This window comes from Neopelma chrysocephalum, unplaced genomic scaffold (genome assembly GCF_003984885.1).
Source record: "Neopelma chrysocephalum unplaced genomic scaffold, ASM398488v2 Primary Assembly neopelma1_42b, whole genome shotgun sequence".
Taxonomy (NCBI): domain Eukaryota; kingdom Metazoa; phylum Chordata; class Aves; order Passeriformes; family Pipridae; genus Neopelma; species Neopelma chrysocephalum.
Window position 1 is genome coordinate 1553153 of NW_020897701.1, and position 16555 is coordinate 1569707.

Below are 16555 nucleotides of genomic sequence, written 5' to 3' on the forward strand. Positions count from 1 at the left end.
ATATCAAGAAAATAAGACTGTATTTTTTAATGACTGAGACATAAGGCACAAACACACTTTATGCACTTTCTATAAAATCGGAGGTATTCTGGCTTTCAAGTTTTGAGCATTTGTCCATGCTCCGCAATGTTGCAAATTCATTTTTACATTGAGTTGTTTGATTCTGACTTAAAACTGAAACGTGGCTTACCTGATTAAAATAAGGGAAGTTACTCTTTTGTAGTCAAGCGGTGTAAAAATTACACCAACTTTTCTGGTTTCCAGTGGCTGTAAACTTAACAAAAGCAGCTCAGAACTGCATTTCTTGCTGATGAAATCCTCTTGATGTGCATTCTGTTAAACAAAAATGCACTTCTTATTCACAGAAAACATGTGTGTTTAAAGATGTCAGTAAAGAAAGCACCGTATCGTTACTTAGCACTACATAAGATATTTTTGGCAAGGTGCAGAAACTGCTAACTTGTTATACAAAAGTCTTTCATTTTGACAGCATAAAACATCAGATAAGGTTGTTTATTTGAGCAAAAGTTCATATTACTGCACTTATTATGAGGAATGTATTACTTCATTTTTTTCAAAACAGTTTTTATTTGCTCAGATGGAAAAAAATTATATAGTGTCTTTCATACTCAAAGAATCCTGAAACACTTCACAGCACAAGAACTGACAGTGTACTGATTGCATAGGGAAATGTGGCAACCATTATACCCTCAGTGTATGACTTACAACTTGATTTAAGTGAGAAAGGGACTGCTGGCAAATATGCTGATCATTTGAGTCACTGGAAAGAAGCCAAAGTGAATTCCCTACTGTATTACTGAAAACCAGAACTACCAGAAGTTCACTTAGTCTGGAAATAATGTAAATTTTTGGTTTGTTTGTTTTTGATACCATTGCTTATTCTTTCTGCCACTATAGAAATGAAAATAGCCCTAAAACCTGCTCTTCCAGACTGGAGGTCTTTTCTTACAAAGGGGTGATCAGACACCTACTGCAGTCAAAGCAACGATAAACATTGCAAAACAGGCTTTTGCTCGGTTGTTTTTCATTTATGGTTGATTTATTAACAGCTTTTCTGATCTTTTCCAGTTCAAAATGTTTTTATTCTTAGTCTATTTTATGAAAAATAACATACAAAAACTTTCAGAACCTGTATTTAACAGGCAGTATTTATTAAAAGAAAGCCACGTACGACATTTGCAAACTTCAGCATGTCACCCCCTAAAAAGAAATGCATGCACTCAAATGTGAGCCTAACAATTCATTACACATAAAGTGACTAGGGAAATGATAACAAATTGAAAAATTTGAATATTAAGAACTAGTGATTTGTTTAACAAGCGAAGATCTATCTCATATGTGCTGAATACCTATCTAATCATAGATGTTCCCCATAGCTCTTCAAATCTAAAGAAAAACATGTGTTGCACACACTGATGCAAAGATGTACCACTATTTTTCCACTTGGTCAAGAGTATGGTGTATGGGACGGTCGAAACTCAGTCCTACCCACATACTACCTTCTCTTTCTCAGAGTGTGCCGACAGGCAAGGGTTTATGAACTGCTATCTCCTCTCTTTTACAACAACTCTTAAAACTGTTGCCAAAAACAAAAGGTCAGCTTTGATTAGTGCAGCAAACATACTCTTTTTATAAGAAATTTCATTAAGGTCTTAAAGCATATGTGCAGAAACATGTATCTACACAGGACATTAAAGATGATGAGCATGTCCAAACAGCAAGGAAAATACATGAATTCTGGGCTTTTGCACAAACCAGAAGTCTAAGAAGAAATTATCTGCATACTCTGGATGGTACTCTGGTCACCAAAATATGCCAACATCCTTGATACAGCATCTTCTCTGTTTCTGTCACCCATGACACATCATCTCAGGGTTTAACCACAGCTCAGCACTGGTGTGACACAGTCAAGTGTTATCACACTTATGTAAAAATTAGGCAATGGGAACCAGCGAGAACCATGACATTCCAAACCTGAATCTGGGAGTTGCAATGACACGAAGCTGAAATGTAGAAAAATCCAGCCTTCTCCTTCGCTGAACTACCAGACAGTATTTCCCTCTACTGAAAAGATAATCAGCTAGTTCCTGACATCACTGACTCAAAAGCCTAACACTTAATGTTCAACCTGGAACTAAAAGCCAAGTTTCAATGAAGAATGCAAGCGGTGGCCTCCTCAACATGTACACACAGCATCCAGGCACACATGCACTCCCTTCCTACAGCTTTTGAGTCTGTTTTCAAAACAGACTAAAACTCTGAAAAATTATTAACTGCAAAGATACACACCTGACAACGAATCATGAAAACACTATGCTTTAAATAGTACTTCGGAACGACTGAAAAGTAGCATAGCTAGGAAAACCTTTCTCTAGTGTGCCAGACCACTTCTTCTACCAATAGCAGCCATCTTACCCTGTGAGAACATTCATCCATTAGCCTGAATTCGGTGGTTGTGAAATTAATAGCTTGCACATTTATGCCGAACCTAAATAAACCAAAAGAAAAAGTTAAGCACTTGAAATCCAGCCTGTCAGAACTGAAGTGACTTATTTTTACATGCTGGCATCCATTCTAAAATAAAGACTATTTTTACAATTTCATTTTGGCAGATGTGAAATACGGGTCTGCATTTTAACAGAATACACTACAAATCAGTTTTACGTGAATTCCACACATTTGGAACACAGACAAATGGCTGGGCATTTTAGATATGTCAGTGTACAATATTGTAAATGCTCACAGTCAAGAAATATAATTTTTAAGCCACACAAATACAAACACCCCAAAGCCTTTTCTGCCCGCATAACTATTAAGAAATAATAATCACTAAATCTCATTAATTTACTCAAATATCTCCCTTTCTACTCCTGATTTGTTTGGGACAAATTTCTGTTTTCTATCACATAATTTGCAAATCAAATTCACTTAAAGTAGTTGATTATCTACCTGAGCACAAATTAAAACCATTTGACATGAAGGTATTAAAAACTGATGTAAGAGAACCAACAAGTAAAATTTAGGTTATAGAGGACTAATGGACCTCCAGCCACTAAACTGAAATCTCACTTGTCACAACTGTCAATGACATTAGCTAAAAAGAACCAGTTAATGGATGTGATTTCTTGTAAACCTAGAAGATCTTCAGAAATTAAAGTGTGAAAATACAGAGAAAATGTAATTTCAAACCACTAGAAAGAGTCTCTGTGGAAATCACATTTAGTATGCAAACAGATGTAGTTATTAATGTGCATATATATACACATATATGCACACATATATATATGCACATACATACCTATGTAAAGAAATGAGGTTAAGGAAGCAATTACACAGGAATCTGGACCCCAAATATGCAAGTTACACTTCGGCACATGAGTAAAATCCCACTGTCTCTAACCAAGCAGTCCTACCAACTACATCATTTTCTCAAAGTGTGACAGCCAGGGCTTATTTTGGTGAATTTCAGCTCACCTCACTGTGCCCCTTTATTGCTCATCTAACTCTAATCTAGATTTCTCATTAGATCATCTCAGTTCTAAAACAGGAAGTCCAAAACAATGCAGAAACATTTACTTAGCTGGCCCTAAACATTTATGGTGGGGTTCCTGACTCTGGACCTGAATTTTTCTTCCTGATTCCTGTGTCCTCTGTAACTTGGGTTATTATCTAAGAAAAAGCTAAGAAGAAAATTTTTCCTGGTGGGACAGTTCAGAAACCTTCTCCTCACTGATCAGTCTACAGACCCTGTATAGATACCAACTGGCACTGTGGGGAGATGCACATCCCCAATTCTGTAACTTGTTCACCTCACCTGGGCAGCTTGCACTAAGCCTCAGATCCTAAAAGATGACTAACTACAGTTTAGATCTGGCAGAGAGAAACTTGCTTAAAACATACTCAATTTGTAATTCATCAATGATGAGGTACATTACAAAGTCATGCACCATACAGGAAGCTGCTCTGAGCATGATTATATCTTCTAAAATGAGTCAGAACATTGTCCCCACCTAAGTGACACTTTGAAAAATTAAAAACCTACAATAAGCAACAATCATAAGGCACAGCAAGTAGATCTTTTAAAAGGGAAAACAGTATCCTGAGATAGTTTTTACCATTTGTTCAGCAGACTCAGTGAAGCTTGGGGATCAGGGTAGTAAGAAAGAGGCAGAAGCTGCAACGTAACTGGGAAGGATGAAGGGTTTCTTAGTACGAAATATTTTACCTAAATAGTTTGGAGGGGAAAAGAAAAAGTTAAAAACTACATATTTGAGAACTGGACGGTAAAATAATTCAGCACTGGTAATGTGATCTGCATTTTCAAGGGACTTCAATCTGGCTTCTGTTTTAATGTAGTATAATCATACATGCACAAGACTGCATGGAACAGCAGGACATGTCACCAGAATGTCATAATTTGGAAAATCAGCTAAGAGTGCCCGAAGAACTGTGTGTATAAAAATATAGACTGTCCCCGCTCCCCCAACAATCCTTTCATTTGGAGTTTGATTTATGCAGGCAGACATGAACAAAGCTCTTGCACAGAAGAAAGTGCAGTTAGTGAAGTGCTACCCCTTCTCACAGAAGTCTGAGTGCTAGCAGGTTATACACATTACTGTAATGACTAACAATTAAATTGGACACATGGAATATTAAGGTAATTCACAATGTGCATATGAAAACTATCTCCATATGACTGGTTCTGGCCTAGGGTAGGTTAGTGGAGACCTAAATCTGACAAACAAGAAAGACATAATTGTCAGTGCGGCTGGAAGATTGCTCTGCAAGTGGTGTATCTCTCATAAATGTTTTACACACTTCTGTTACATAAGGCAGTGGCATGAGGAAGACTTTACCGTAACCACATGCATCATTAATGACAGTACACCCTATCCCTAGTCCTTTGTTCAATGATTTTACCACAAGCATGTAACTTATACAATGATGCAAGGAAAACTTTGACAACCACGAACAATTGTTGGTTAAGACCTACACTGCTTTACTCCTCTCCTTGTATTAAAACATTACAACTAGGTAGCTAGAAAACTTACCAAAGAGCCAAAGGGATATAAATCTAGTATCTTAAATTAGATCAAAACACCGATTTACCAGCAGTATGAAAATGCTAAGCAACACCAAACATTAACCACAAACTTTGTTATTTAAACAAGCTAAACATACACAACTCAGAAAACCGTAATAACAACCATCCTCACCATACTACTTTTAACGGCTGTGGCACTGAAGTTGAGTGTAAGGCTGGGCTCTGTAGTCAATCGCGGCAAGAAAAAGGCAAAGGATTCCTCTTCAGACTTCTTCTGCTGAATAAAGCGAGGCGATCCTAAAATACTTCTCCTGCTTTATTGGAAAAACCAGAAAACTTTGTTAGTTGTTTTCTTTTTTTTTATTTTCAGAAAAAGAAAAAAGATGATTTGCCAGGATTTATAATTACATCAACTTATCTTTCCTTGAAAATGCTCTTTACAAAATAAAGCCCATAAAGCTGTACCCTAGTAGCAGAGAGCCAGCGTAACTTATGTGTATGTACACCAGGGACTAAGTACCCTGGAAGCCGTTCAAAGACCCTAATCCTGAAAGGACTGCTATGCAACCTGTTGATGAAGGAGTCATGCAACTCCATAAATGATCTGGTAAAACGTGCTTTGACTGCTTTCATGCTAGGTAGCCATGGTGAGGTAACTACAGTCAGAACATTATTTACATTCTAAAGTTCAAGCATCTGAAAAGCTTATGGCTGGTAATGTCTTGAAATGAAAACTGGGTGTGTTCTGGGGTGCTCAAACTCCAGGTGCTTCAAGACAACTAATTTAAGTGTAGGAAGGTCCAAAATGTTTTCTTCTAATTAAGAATACTTCAGAACAGAAATATTCTTTCTTACAACACTGTACTGGCTTGAATTAAGAACTTCAACAGATTCTGTACACACCTGCAGGCTTCCCCACGTCTTATTTTTTGCCATCTTCCATAAAGGTCACTTGCAAGCTCAGAATCCAGGTCCCAGGCAGAACGGTTCAGAGAGAGACTCTTCTGCCAAAGCAGATTTGCTAAAACGATAACAGATTTTGCTCTTTCCATCAATCTACTTCTGAACATGAGTAATCAGTATCTGCAAAGGGTCCAGACCCAAAAATAAAAAAGGCAACCCACTTTTCCCCTTCAAAGTAAGCATATGTGAGGGTATGTAAATTACTTTACACATCAGATTTGCTTAAGGAAATACATCTGCAAAACCACAGTAATTGTACATGCAAACAAGAGTATGTGTATTGCACAGGCTTATATGCTCTAGTAAGCCCTTTTTACTGCCACCATTTCTAATGGATGACATTGAAAAGTCATCATGTTATCAGCAGTCTACACAGTACTCTCCACTGATGCCAGTAAAATATGAAGATAATATACTAAACAGTGGTAAAAAATTATAGCAGCACAGCAGGGAGCAAAACAAATCCCACAGTTCGGCAGAAATGGTGTTTTCATTTTAGCTTCTCTTCTAGGTGCTGATAATTTTCTCAAATTCTTAAGATAAATTGCAAGGTTTTACGACAGTCTAAAGATTATTGCCTTTTAGAAAGCTAGACTCATACTGGTTCGAGCATCTTCACATAGTAGAAAGGAGTTAAAAAAGCAAACTTCTTTTGAAAGAAAACAAAAATTACTTATTTTGAAAGTCCGTGTACTTTATTTTACAATTCTTAATGCTTAAACGGATGAATTGAGATTGATGATGAATGGGATAATCCAGATACAATTTCTTTAGGTCAGTATTTTCGGACTCGTCCATTACATTTTTCTATTTAACAAATACTAGTATCCTAAACCAGAAGGCAGAATACTTGAATGTAAAGATCTGATTATTTGTATTGTCAGAATGGAAAGAAAGTAAGCAATAAGGATTCACTTGTATCAGCCATATTCCTTTATACAGATTTTAAAAAAATACAAAAAAGTAAACATTTGCTTCTAAGATAATACCAAAGTGTGCACGTGTATCAGTAATTCTTCAAGTCACATGTTTCTGTATGCAACTTCAATTCTCCTTTTTACATTTGACTGACTACTACTGCCTTCTTCATATCCTCACATGAAAATACATTTTTGGAAAAATCATCTTGAAACCCCATTCAGGAAAGCACTCACTTAAAAATTTAAAGCCTATGGTATCCAGCTGCCTTCTAAAATTCCCTACTACACAGAGGTTAAAAAGCACTATTCTGAATCAGCTTTTAACAGATTCAACATTCTTTAGGCAGTACTATACCAATGTAACGACTAAAGCTGTATTTTGATAAATTCCAACCAATCATCACCAATGAGAGAGTCTCAAATACTAAGTCCAAAAAGATGTTTCAAGACAGAACAATAACTTAGCATGTGCTATGGAATTAGAGGTCCGCAATAGTGCACGGTGTACTCAGTACATTTATATATACCCAGAAAAGTAGATGTTCTTTAAAAAATATAAAACTAAACATTTGTGTGAACAATCTCAATATTCTCATTACAAGTCCTGCTACACAAAATGAATTTTCTACAATAAAACTACTGACGGATGCCAAAAAAAGCCTGAGATGAGCTTACCTGAATCAGACTTTCCCAAATAGCACTGAATATCACAGTGGGCAATTGCTTCAAAATTAAGATCTCCCTGCTGGAAAACCAAAACAAAAACGACTGACCATACGACAAAATAAGAAAACAAATTTCAGTTTCTCAGTCCATAATTTCAATTACTAAAAAAAAAAAAAAAGAATTAAAAAAAGAGAACTATAATTCCATCACTGTTCAACTATGGGGACTTCTCAAGCTACAGAACTGTTTCACAGAGTGGTCTGGTACTTAGTTTTTCTTTCAGGACTAAGGAACTGATTTCTGGCCTGAGAGAGGCACTGCTGCATTTGGCTTTGCAGAGCCTAATAATAAATCAACACAATTGAATACAATACCTTGGACACAGTCGCATATATCTGCAGAGGTATTTCAAATATCACTCCCACATTTGTGGCCAAACAAATACTAGAGAGCACATTCGTTACAGTGTCTTTCACACTGAGCTTCAAAGAAAATACATTCCAGCAGCCTGGAGGTAGAATCAAAGGTTCATCAAAGTTCAGAATCTAGAAAGAATCAAACAAAAACTGAATTACAATTCATACACCATTTCTGGTGCAAGAGATACCTTGAAAAATGTAAAATTTCTCTTCCTTCATGTTTTTGCTGTTACTACATGCACATACGTGCCCGTAACTGACCCACATAGTACACATATGCAAATCTCCTATCAAAATATAAAAAGAGACATTTAGATGTATTCATAAACCAGATTTGCTGGCTTTGAATCAAGCAATTGCACAAGTAAATTATTGGCTTGGCCTTCTAAACTTCAAAGCTCATCTATGCACTAAAGACTTCTATTATTGCCTATGAAGAAATGCCGAATCCTGAAGAGCACAAACACACGTAACAATTCTGAGAACAGATCAAGAGCCTATAATTTGATGCATCTGTAGCTGCAACTCAAATGAAAGAACAGTTGTTAATAAAACAATACAAAACTAAGCTGGACAGTGAATAATGCCTCCCGATACAGTAAGCTCTTCAGGACCTAACAGTTATAGATACCTTTATTTTTAACTGATTCCAACCAGCTCTGAGAACACAAAGTTCTTCAGAGAATCTATTTTCTATGTCAAAGGTCCATATCCTTAAATCAGAGACAAAACACTGTATGAAGAAGAAATAAAACTTACCTTTACTATGTTCTTTGTTTCTCTGGCTATGAAGACTTCATTCAATTCAATGCTGAAGTAAAAATTATTTGTAAACCATATGGACCAAAATCCTGAAGTATTATGATGTGGTTCTATATGAAACAATGCTGCAGAAGGATCTAAATCAAAATACCTGTAAGTAAATCCAGAAAACAAAATACATCTGCAATAGTCCTTGAGCACACATAAGTGGTCCATACAAGACAAGATATTCGGTATTCTTGCATAAAGAAACTCTTTTAAGTTTTTACAGAGAAGAACAAAATTACGTCCTTTTTAATAATTACATAAGAGAGTAAAAATTTACAAAAACCACGTAAAAGAGGTAGGCAAAAACTCTACCCTCTGGTTATGCTACAGTACAACATTGCTTACTGCTTTGTGAAACAGCAGGTTGGATGAAATTGGCAAAAGATGACTGAAGAAAGAAAAGACTTCACATTTTTTCTAAAACTATCCAGCTTCTGCATTACATTAACCAGGTTGCTGGAAATGTTATCATAGACTAAGCAACATATATATGATATGAGCTGCTAAGACGGATCCTTTTCTTCTCGGGATAAAATATGTAACTATTGCTTGACATGTCACAGGTCTATATTGGCAAATGACACAGTAATAACAGGAAGAAGTCTCTTCACTGACCCTGGAATCATTCAGTGACAAAGCAAGTTAACTTCCTCTCTTAAAAGTACGTTACAATATTTTTATTATAATACCAGTGAGCGTTAACAAACATACAGAAATCCACTGTCAACCTACCCTTCCATTACAGGACAGGAAAGACAGGCTTTTAGTGTTGTAGTGCCTTCCAATACATTGTTCTTCTTATTGTCAGAATAAAGACTTTCACTGTCACAGGATGCAGCTGGGCAAAGAGCAGACACACAGAATAGATCAGCCAGGACAAAAGCATATCCACAATGATTTTCATGTGAAGATTTGCAAGAACACCATAGAGAGGAACATTTGCTGGTCCAACCCTCACAGAGATGAGCAAAGCATTTAATTGCCCAAGTCCTAATTTTCAGAGGTTTCAAGCCTTGCTTTAAGAAGAATTTATGAATGCTAAACACCTTCAAAAAACACATACAACAAAGAGCAAAGAGCAACCTGACCAATTTTAACCACATGTCATTGGCACAGCATTCTTATGTAACAGTGCACACTGCCTCCTTTTAGTAAGTGAAAAACTGCTCTGAAAAAAGAATCATTTAACATAATAGTCTCTTCTTTCTTCTTATTTGCCCTTTTTTTTGCTAGGAAAAACATGTCTCAGTGACACTATGAAAGCAGCTTGTTTCATAAAAGTTTAAAGTCTGCACACTGCAGTCTAGTGGTCAGAATAGAAAACAGGTTGGAGTCAAGAACACTGAAATGTCAACCTCTGCTACAAACGTGTCTGGTCTCAGGCAAACCTCTTCAATGGTCCTGCCAAGAAATGTCATAGAAAATGACCACCCAAGCACAGTAGCCTTTTAGAAAACGTACGTGAAACAGAAAAAAACGCATATTATAAAAGGATGTTGATAAAGGATATTCAATAATTATGCTAACATTTTAGCAAATGTTTTCTTCCCCTTCCTGAAATATGTATAGCTTAGAGCCTTTGATCAGCATAAGGGAAAGTATATATACACAAAAATGGTGGAAACAATTAGCAGAAAGAATTCATGTTCCTTCTCAATAAAGTCCAGACAAATTGATTTTGAGATCTTTCAGGGTCTCTGCTGAAAAAAGCTACCCTTTTACAATCAAATCCTGTTTAATCATATTATCTCTAAATATACATATCCTGTACCTTTACAAGAAATAGAAGCAACTTTTGTAAAGTTAGCAGACGATGAAGATAGCAGTACTGGCTCAAACTCCACAGGTGGTGTGTCTTTTTGTGACAACTGCCGTATTTCCTGCAAGAAGACAAGACATGATCATCTTTGTAGCAGTACTACCATTATTAGTATAGCAGCTCCTGTATTAGTCTATCTTCTTGTCAAATTTGCAAGCCACCATCTGCCATTTTCTCATATCTTCTAAATCAACACATGAATTTTTATTCAGGTTAACAGCTTTTATGTCATAAAAAAAAAAATCCATCACTGAATTACAACTCATCCTCTCAAGGATTTATTAGACATTTGGGCATTTTAAAAATTTAGAAGTGTGACATTTGCTACCAGCAAAATCAATCTGCTATCAGAGAAAGCCAGTGAGTTAATTCCCCAATCAAATTCAACACCCTAAATTATGACTTCCTGAAGACCACAATTACCTGTATATGCACAAGGTTGTTTCCAGAATGCATGATATGCACGTCTACCGATGAATGACCTGTCCAAAAGAACAAACGCCAAGGTAAGTTCATCAAGGATGGAAGGACTCTTGTTTTGTCAGACACTCATACGAGAAGCAATCCTAATTTAAATTTAAAAATCTTTGTGTGACAAGAGAAAGAAAGAAGGATGGCTGATGCTGAAGTAACTTTCTAAGGGCCAGATTACGAACAGCAGGAGAGAGATCAGTAAAAACTGTTCTGCATCGCACCAGCTACATGAGATCCTGGCTCACCTGCTTTAAATAGAAAGCATTCTAAAGAGACAATGTGAAGCCAGATTCAGTGCTTTGGGATCAAAACAGGAATGGTCCTATCACCTGGTAGGGTAGCAAACTATTGCCTAAACCAACTGGAGACAGGTATAACACAGCTTTCAACTGCCAATAAAGTGGTACAGCTGTACTGGGTAACCACCCTTCGTCACTGGCAACGCTATCTTCCTGTCCACAGGACACGATGAAGATGTAGAGGACCAAGAACAGCAGAACAGAATAAGAGATGACTTTTATACTACAGGCGGTCAGCCAACTTCCAGAAGGAAGACAACTTGAGTTCTTACCCTTGCTTATGCTTGAATTACATCAGTATATGCAGGTTCACAGTGAAAGGACACTCTCCCAGTTCACCAGCCACAATTTTTAATTATGTGTGTGTTTTGCTCAGCTGTTTGAAAGAAAGACTACAAGTGCCAGTTTCCAAAAGAGGGCTCAAGACGCTAATTATGAGTGAACAGATGCTCCATATACCCAGAGAGCTGTGCAAAGTGCATACTCTTCTTCAGCCTTTCCAGTTGGCTAGTTCCCCTGTGCAGACACTGCCTACCTGCTGTCCCTCTCTAGGTGCTGACACATGTTGCACACAGAGACTAACACAGCATCATATTGCCATCAGTTAGACTTTCCCCTCAAGACTACATTTCTCATTTCATTATTCAAACACAAGGCAAGCAAGCATTGCCGTTTGATATGGTAAAGCCACCATCGCTACTGATGGAGCAAGACATGGAACTTCTCACCAACAGCAATTCCAAAGGGCTTACGGGACCAACCTCTGACACAGTGAAGACTTATAAGTGCACCACATTTAACAGAAAACAGCCCTAAAAGCACACTTCCAGTACTTTAACCATTGAAAGTGTTAGGGGCGAGCACCCTTGACACAAGAGACGTGAACAATTTTCTACCAGCATCAGAATAAATGTACATCCACAACTCAATATAACAAAGCGCTGGCATCTCACTAGCAGGGAAACTAGGTTTACAGTGGGTATTTCAGTTTCAGCTGTGAAACATCACAGAACAGGCACAAGGGAAACAGTATATATTGCACATATTGTTTTGTGACTAGGTTTTGAAAGCATTTTGCAAAAGACAAAAAGATGTTCTTTTTTAACAAGTATGTTAAAAATATTATTTTAATCTGGATTCTTAAGCAATCTTCTTCTCCAATCAGTAAGTAAAACTGGCAGTCTAAGAAAAAGCTATTCTAACAGACTGCAAAGCTCTATGATAATTTAAAATCCCTTGGATTTAGAGGATTTGCAGCATAAAGAAACTGCAAGGAGTTGATTGTTTGCCTGTGGAATTCTAGCTTACAAGAAGAAATGACGCGGACATCTGTATTACCCTGCTTTCCAAAACGGTCACTATTCCCAGTACTGTAAAAACCATTCTGCATTCACAGTCCCATTATGGTCAATTTAATTAATGGGAAATCAGAAATGCAGTTGCAGAAATCAAAGGACCGTGTCATCTTTCCATACTACTTAAGCAGATGCATAAGTGTGGAGGACTGAAGAATGAAAACAGATATAAGAATAAAAGATGAAACAGATAAAAGAAAGAAAAAAGGATAAAAAACAGATACAAGAATGATAAAAGATGAAGCAGATAAAAGAATTAAACAGATATACTTTACAACTTTGCCACTGTTACCTTCATGAAGAGAACTGTGTTTAAGGTAACTCTACACAAATTCTCTGACAAGCTGTGTTTAACTGAACTGATTTGGTTTCCCTCACTCATGAAATTAAGCTGTAACTGAATTTTATTCAATTTAGCACATCAAATTACAACTTAAGTATAAAACCAAGCTGTATTACAATTAACAGGCATATTTAGGACTTACCTGAGGTCTTTGTTTTTTCCATTGCTACATAAACAACAAAAAGATTCTCCAGTAAGTATTGTCTGTGCTCCACAAAATCTTGCTGGGCATTTTCCACTCTTACTGTTAAGCTCAATTCTAGCAGCATTGGATCATCAGACATAAAACAGCAACTCTGAAGTGAGACAAGGGATATGGGGTGTGTGTGATGGGGGACAGAACAGAAAAAATTCATTACAGTAAAGTATCTTGAGAAATTAATCAAAGGTATTATCTAATAGAAAAGGTTTCCAGCACCAAAATGCTGGCAAAACAGGAGTAATTAGGATCTCTGCTAAAATCTCAGAAGAAACCAAACACAGTGCAAGTACAGACAGCACAGCAAAAACAAAGACAAAAACAACTAAAAAGGACACTGAACCTTGAGAGAATGCAAATTCATAAACTGTCTTAGTCAGTCTCACCTCAGGGACTGCAAAACAGTTTCCTTTGTTAAATCCTCTGCCTTCAATAAAATGTGCCATAAACAGACTGATGCATGTGTCTTAATGGTAGGAAGACAGTTCATGTTCACTGGTCTGTTTATAGTTAATTTTTCCAAATCCTGTGTTTATTGTCTCCATTTCTCACTGAAGTAATTTTAAAAAAACAAACATACATGTACATTTCTTAATAGAAAACACCGTCCTCTGGCTAGAATACTTCAGATAAATAAAAGTAGGATCTTATTTCTATCTGTAAAGAGCGGCTGCTGTTAACACAGCTGAGTCCTAGCAACTACAAAGACACAGACACCATTTCACACAAAAAATTAAAGCCAACAAAGCAAAACAAAATTAGACAATCAAGAGTGAATAACATAAATTGGTTCTGCATCACACCACAAAGGTTGCTAAACCCAGGCTCCAATGCCCTACCAAGAGGACTAATTCGCTTAGGATGTGGAGGAGTAGAGAACTGGCACATGAAGTGCTCTCAGAAGTGCAGCAAAACACCTTCAGCTAATCTGAAGTGCAGCAAGGAAGTACAGCAGGAGCCAGGAAGTGCCTGGGAATGGGATGCCAGCTCACCGCTCACACAGCATCAAAGAAAACCTCAGCACTTGAAATGGCTGCCAGGAGCAGGAGAGGAGGCGGCCATGGAGACTGGAGCACAGGCACGGTGTTGGGAAGCTCAGATCAAAGAGCAGGCAGCTGCACTCCATGCATCCTCAAATGTTCAGGTGTACCTATGCACTATGCAATGCAAGAACCAAACATGAAGAGGAACAGCACAGGACAGCTGTCACGTGCAATGTACAGAAATACAGCTACGGAGTCTGGGCCTCAGTGCTTTTGGAGGGGGCGTCTCTGCTAACATACTCGCCCCTCCTCATGGCCCAGCTCCATGGCCTCCTCCAGAGACCCCCAAGAACACGGACCAGTCAGCCCAGGCTTCAGCCCCTCAGTTCACTGATCACTTCTCACTGTGAACCAGACATTCGCGAAACATTTCTGAAGAATTACAGGGATCTAATCAGTTTTGTGCCCTATGTAAGTAGTACAACACTCACATATTAGAACACTTAGCCTGTTGGATTGGTATTGGTTTGGTTCTTTGGACGTTTATGGAGTGTTGGGTATCTTTTTTCATCTCCCTCTCTCCTAAAGATTTTAGTGTGATATGTGTCACATTTATTTGGTATCCCAGGATACAGTTTTATAAAAGCACAATTCCCCTTTGAGACACTGAAAACTGCATTGTTGCTAAAACTTCTAGAGCTCTAGAAAGCATCCCTCTAAGCTTGGCTTAAAATAAGAAGACCTAAATAGATATAAAATAATAATAAAACATACCTTAACTAACTGATATGTGTCATTAGGTAAACTGCATTCAAGGTGAACCCGTAAGAGAGTGGCATTCATAGTTTCTACCTGTAAGAAAGAAAAGTGAAGAAAACATCAAGCATATTGCTTCAAACGATATCACATAAATCTGATTCATATACTATAAATTATAAAGATAATAGACTGCTTCCATGTATACATAACAAAGCAATGAAAGGAATTTTTTAAAATGAATACAACTACTCTATACAGTAGGCCATCAATCAGTCTCCAAATTTCAGGACTCAATCAGTATCTACTTACTTATTGAAGTATTATTACACGTGATCATTCAATATTTATGGAGCATCTGCATGAGAATTCTCATAAACTTTCATATGTCAAAAAACTGTATTCAACAGACCCTTTTTGTATAATATAAAAGCTGATTTCCTTGTTTTCTGTGTACTTTCTTTGCTGATTGGATACTGAAACACAGCTGCTAGGCCAAGAACATAATAATTCTTGGACATGGTCTGATACATAGGCTTCATGCCAAAATGGACAGACAGAAAATACTTGTTTCACTTTTTTATTGATTGTGTTGCCTTTTTATTGACTGGAATGGGAAAATAAAATAAAATAAAAGATGACATTGACTTTGCTACCTTGTAAAGCACTCATAAATCTAATGAGGCAACAGCACCAACAAAGCCAAGTATAGTTCATGAAAGCTATCTGGAAAATCTGCAGTGTCAAATTATTTGCACAAACTGCTCAGCTAGTATGTCTTGATTCTAAATCAAATAAAAAATTACAAAAACTAACAAACAAAAACCAGAATCAGAATGACAGATCTATCAGTGCCTTAATTACAGCATCTAATTTTGAAACCAATGTGGAACCCCCGCCCTCTGTTTCTCTTGTGATACTGAACTAAATATCTCAATAGGGTATCTGCAGGTTAAAGTTTTTGGAGGTGTTGATGAAACTGACTTCTAAAGAATTTTAATAATTTGATGCTGAAAAGGAAAACTGAAGAAACTTTTGAAAGTTTCTAGCACCCTATTTCGTACCTCCCTAGGACGGGAAGAAGGGGGCAGACCAGGGGCATCTGGTGCCACAAGTGTGGCATTTCATGGGGTCCAGTTTTATAAAAGCACTGGAAAAATGAAGCCAACATCTGCATTGCCTATTTAACAGGATTTCATACCAAAATGCCTGAAGCTTCACACAAGAGGGCGATGTAACCCCTGCAAAGGTGGTAAGCGGCGACTCAAACCCTGTCCCCAGCACAGCTTTCCACGGGACTTGAACCCCTGCAACCTCCTTTCATTTTTACAGATGGTTTTGTCCTCATCAATTTCTGAGAGCAAAAAAAAACCCCATTTGATTCCAAAACATGCACCACTTCCTAACCTCTCACAGTCACGGCTGCTAGTGGAGTTTTAACGAGGCAGTAAGGTTACAACTTTGAGGGTCACCTCAGATAAACC

At 37.3% G+C, this 16555-nt stretch overlaps 1 protein-coding gene across 5 annotated transcripts in view; it reads right to left on the reverse strand.

Annotated features, from left to right (window-relative positions):
- The window catches only part of TMEM131L (transmembrane 131 like), a 78281-nt gene that overhangs the window by 20509 nt on the left and 41217 nt on the right, over positions 1-16555 (reverse strand). For 2 of the 5 annotated variants that reach the window (XM_027676886.1, XM_027676888.1), the window contains 13 exons: positions 15090-15167; positions 13276-13429; positions 11086-11144; positions 10615-10723; positions 9576-9681; positions 8793-8946; positions 7989-8159; positions 7624-7693; positions 5969-6086; positions 5238-5379; positions 4137-4246; positions 2437-2509; positions 191-333 (listed from right to left, as the gene is read on the reverse strand). In XM_027676886.1, the coding sequence (XP_027532687.1) occupies positions 191-333; positions 2437-2509; positions 4137-4246; positions 5238-5379; positions 5969-6086; positions 7624-7693; positions 7989-8159; positions 8793-8946; positions 9576-9681; positions 10615-10723; positions 11086-11144; positions 13276-13429; positions 15090-15167 (1487 nt within the window). Of the gene's footprint in view, positions 1-190; positions 334-2436; positions 2510-4136; positions 4247-5237; positions 5380-5968; positions 6087-7623; positions 7694-7988; positions 8160-8792; positions 8947-9575; positions 9682-10614; positions 10724-11085; positions 11145-13275; positions 13430-13718; positions 13879-15089; positions 15168-16555 lie in introns of those variants that run through there. The other 3 variants (XM_027676885.1, XM_027676884.1, XM_027676887.1) reach the window with 3 other exon arrangements.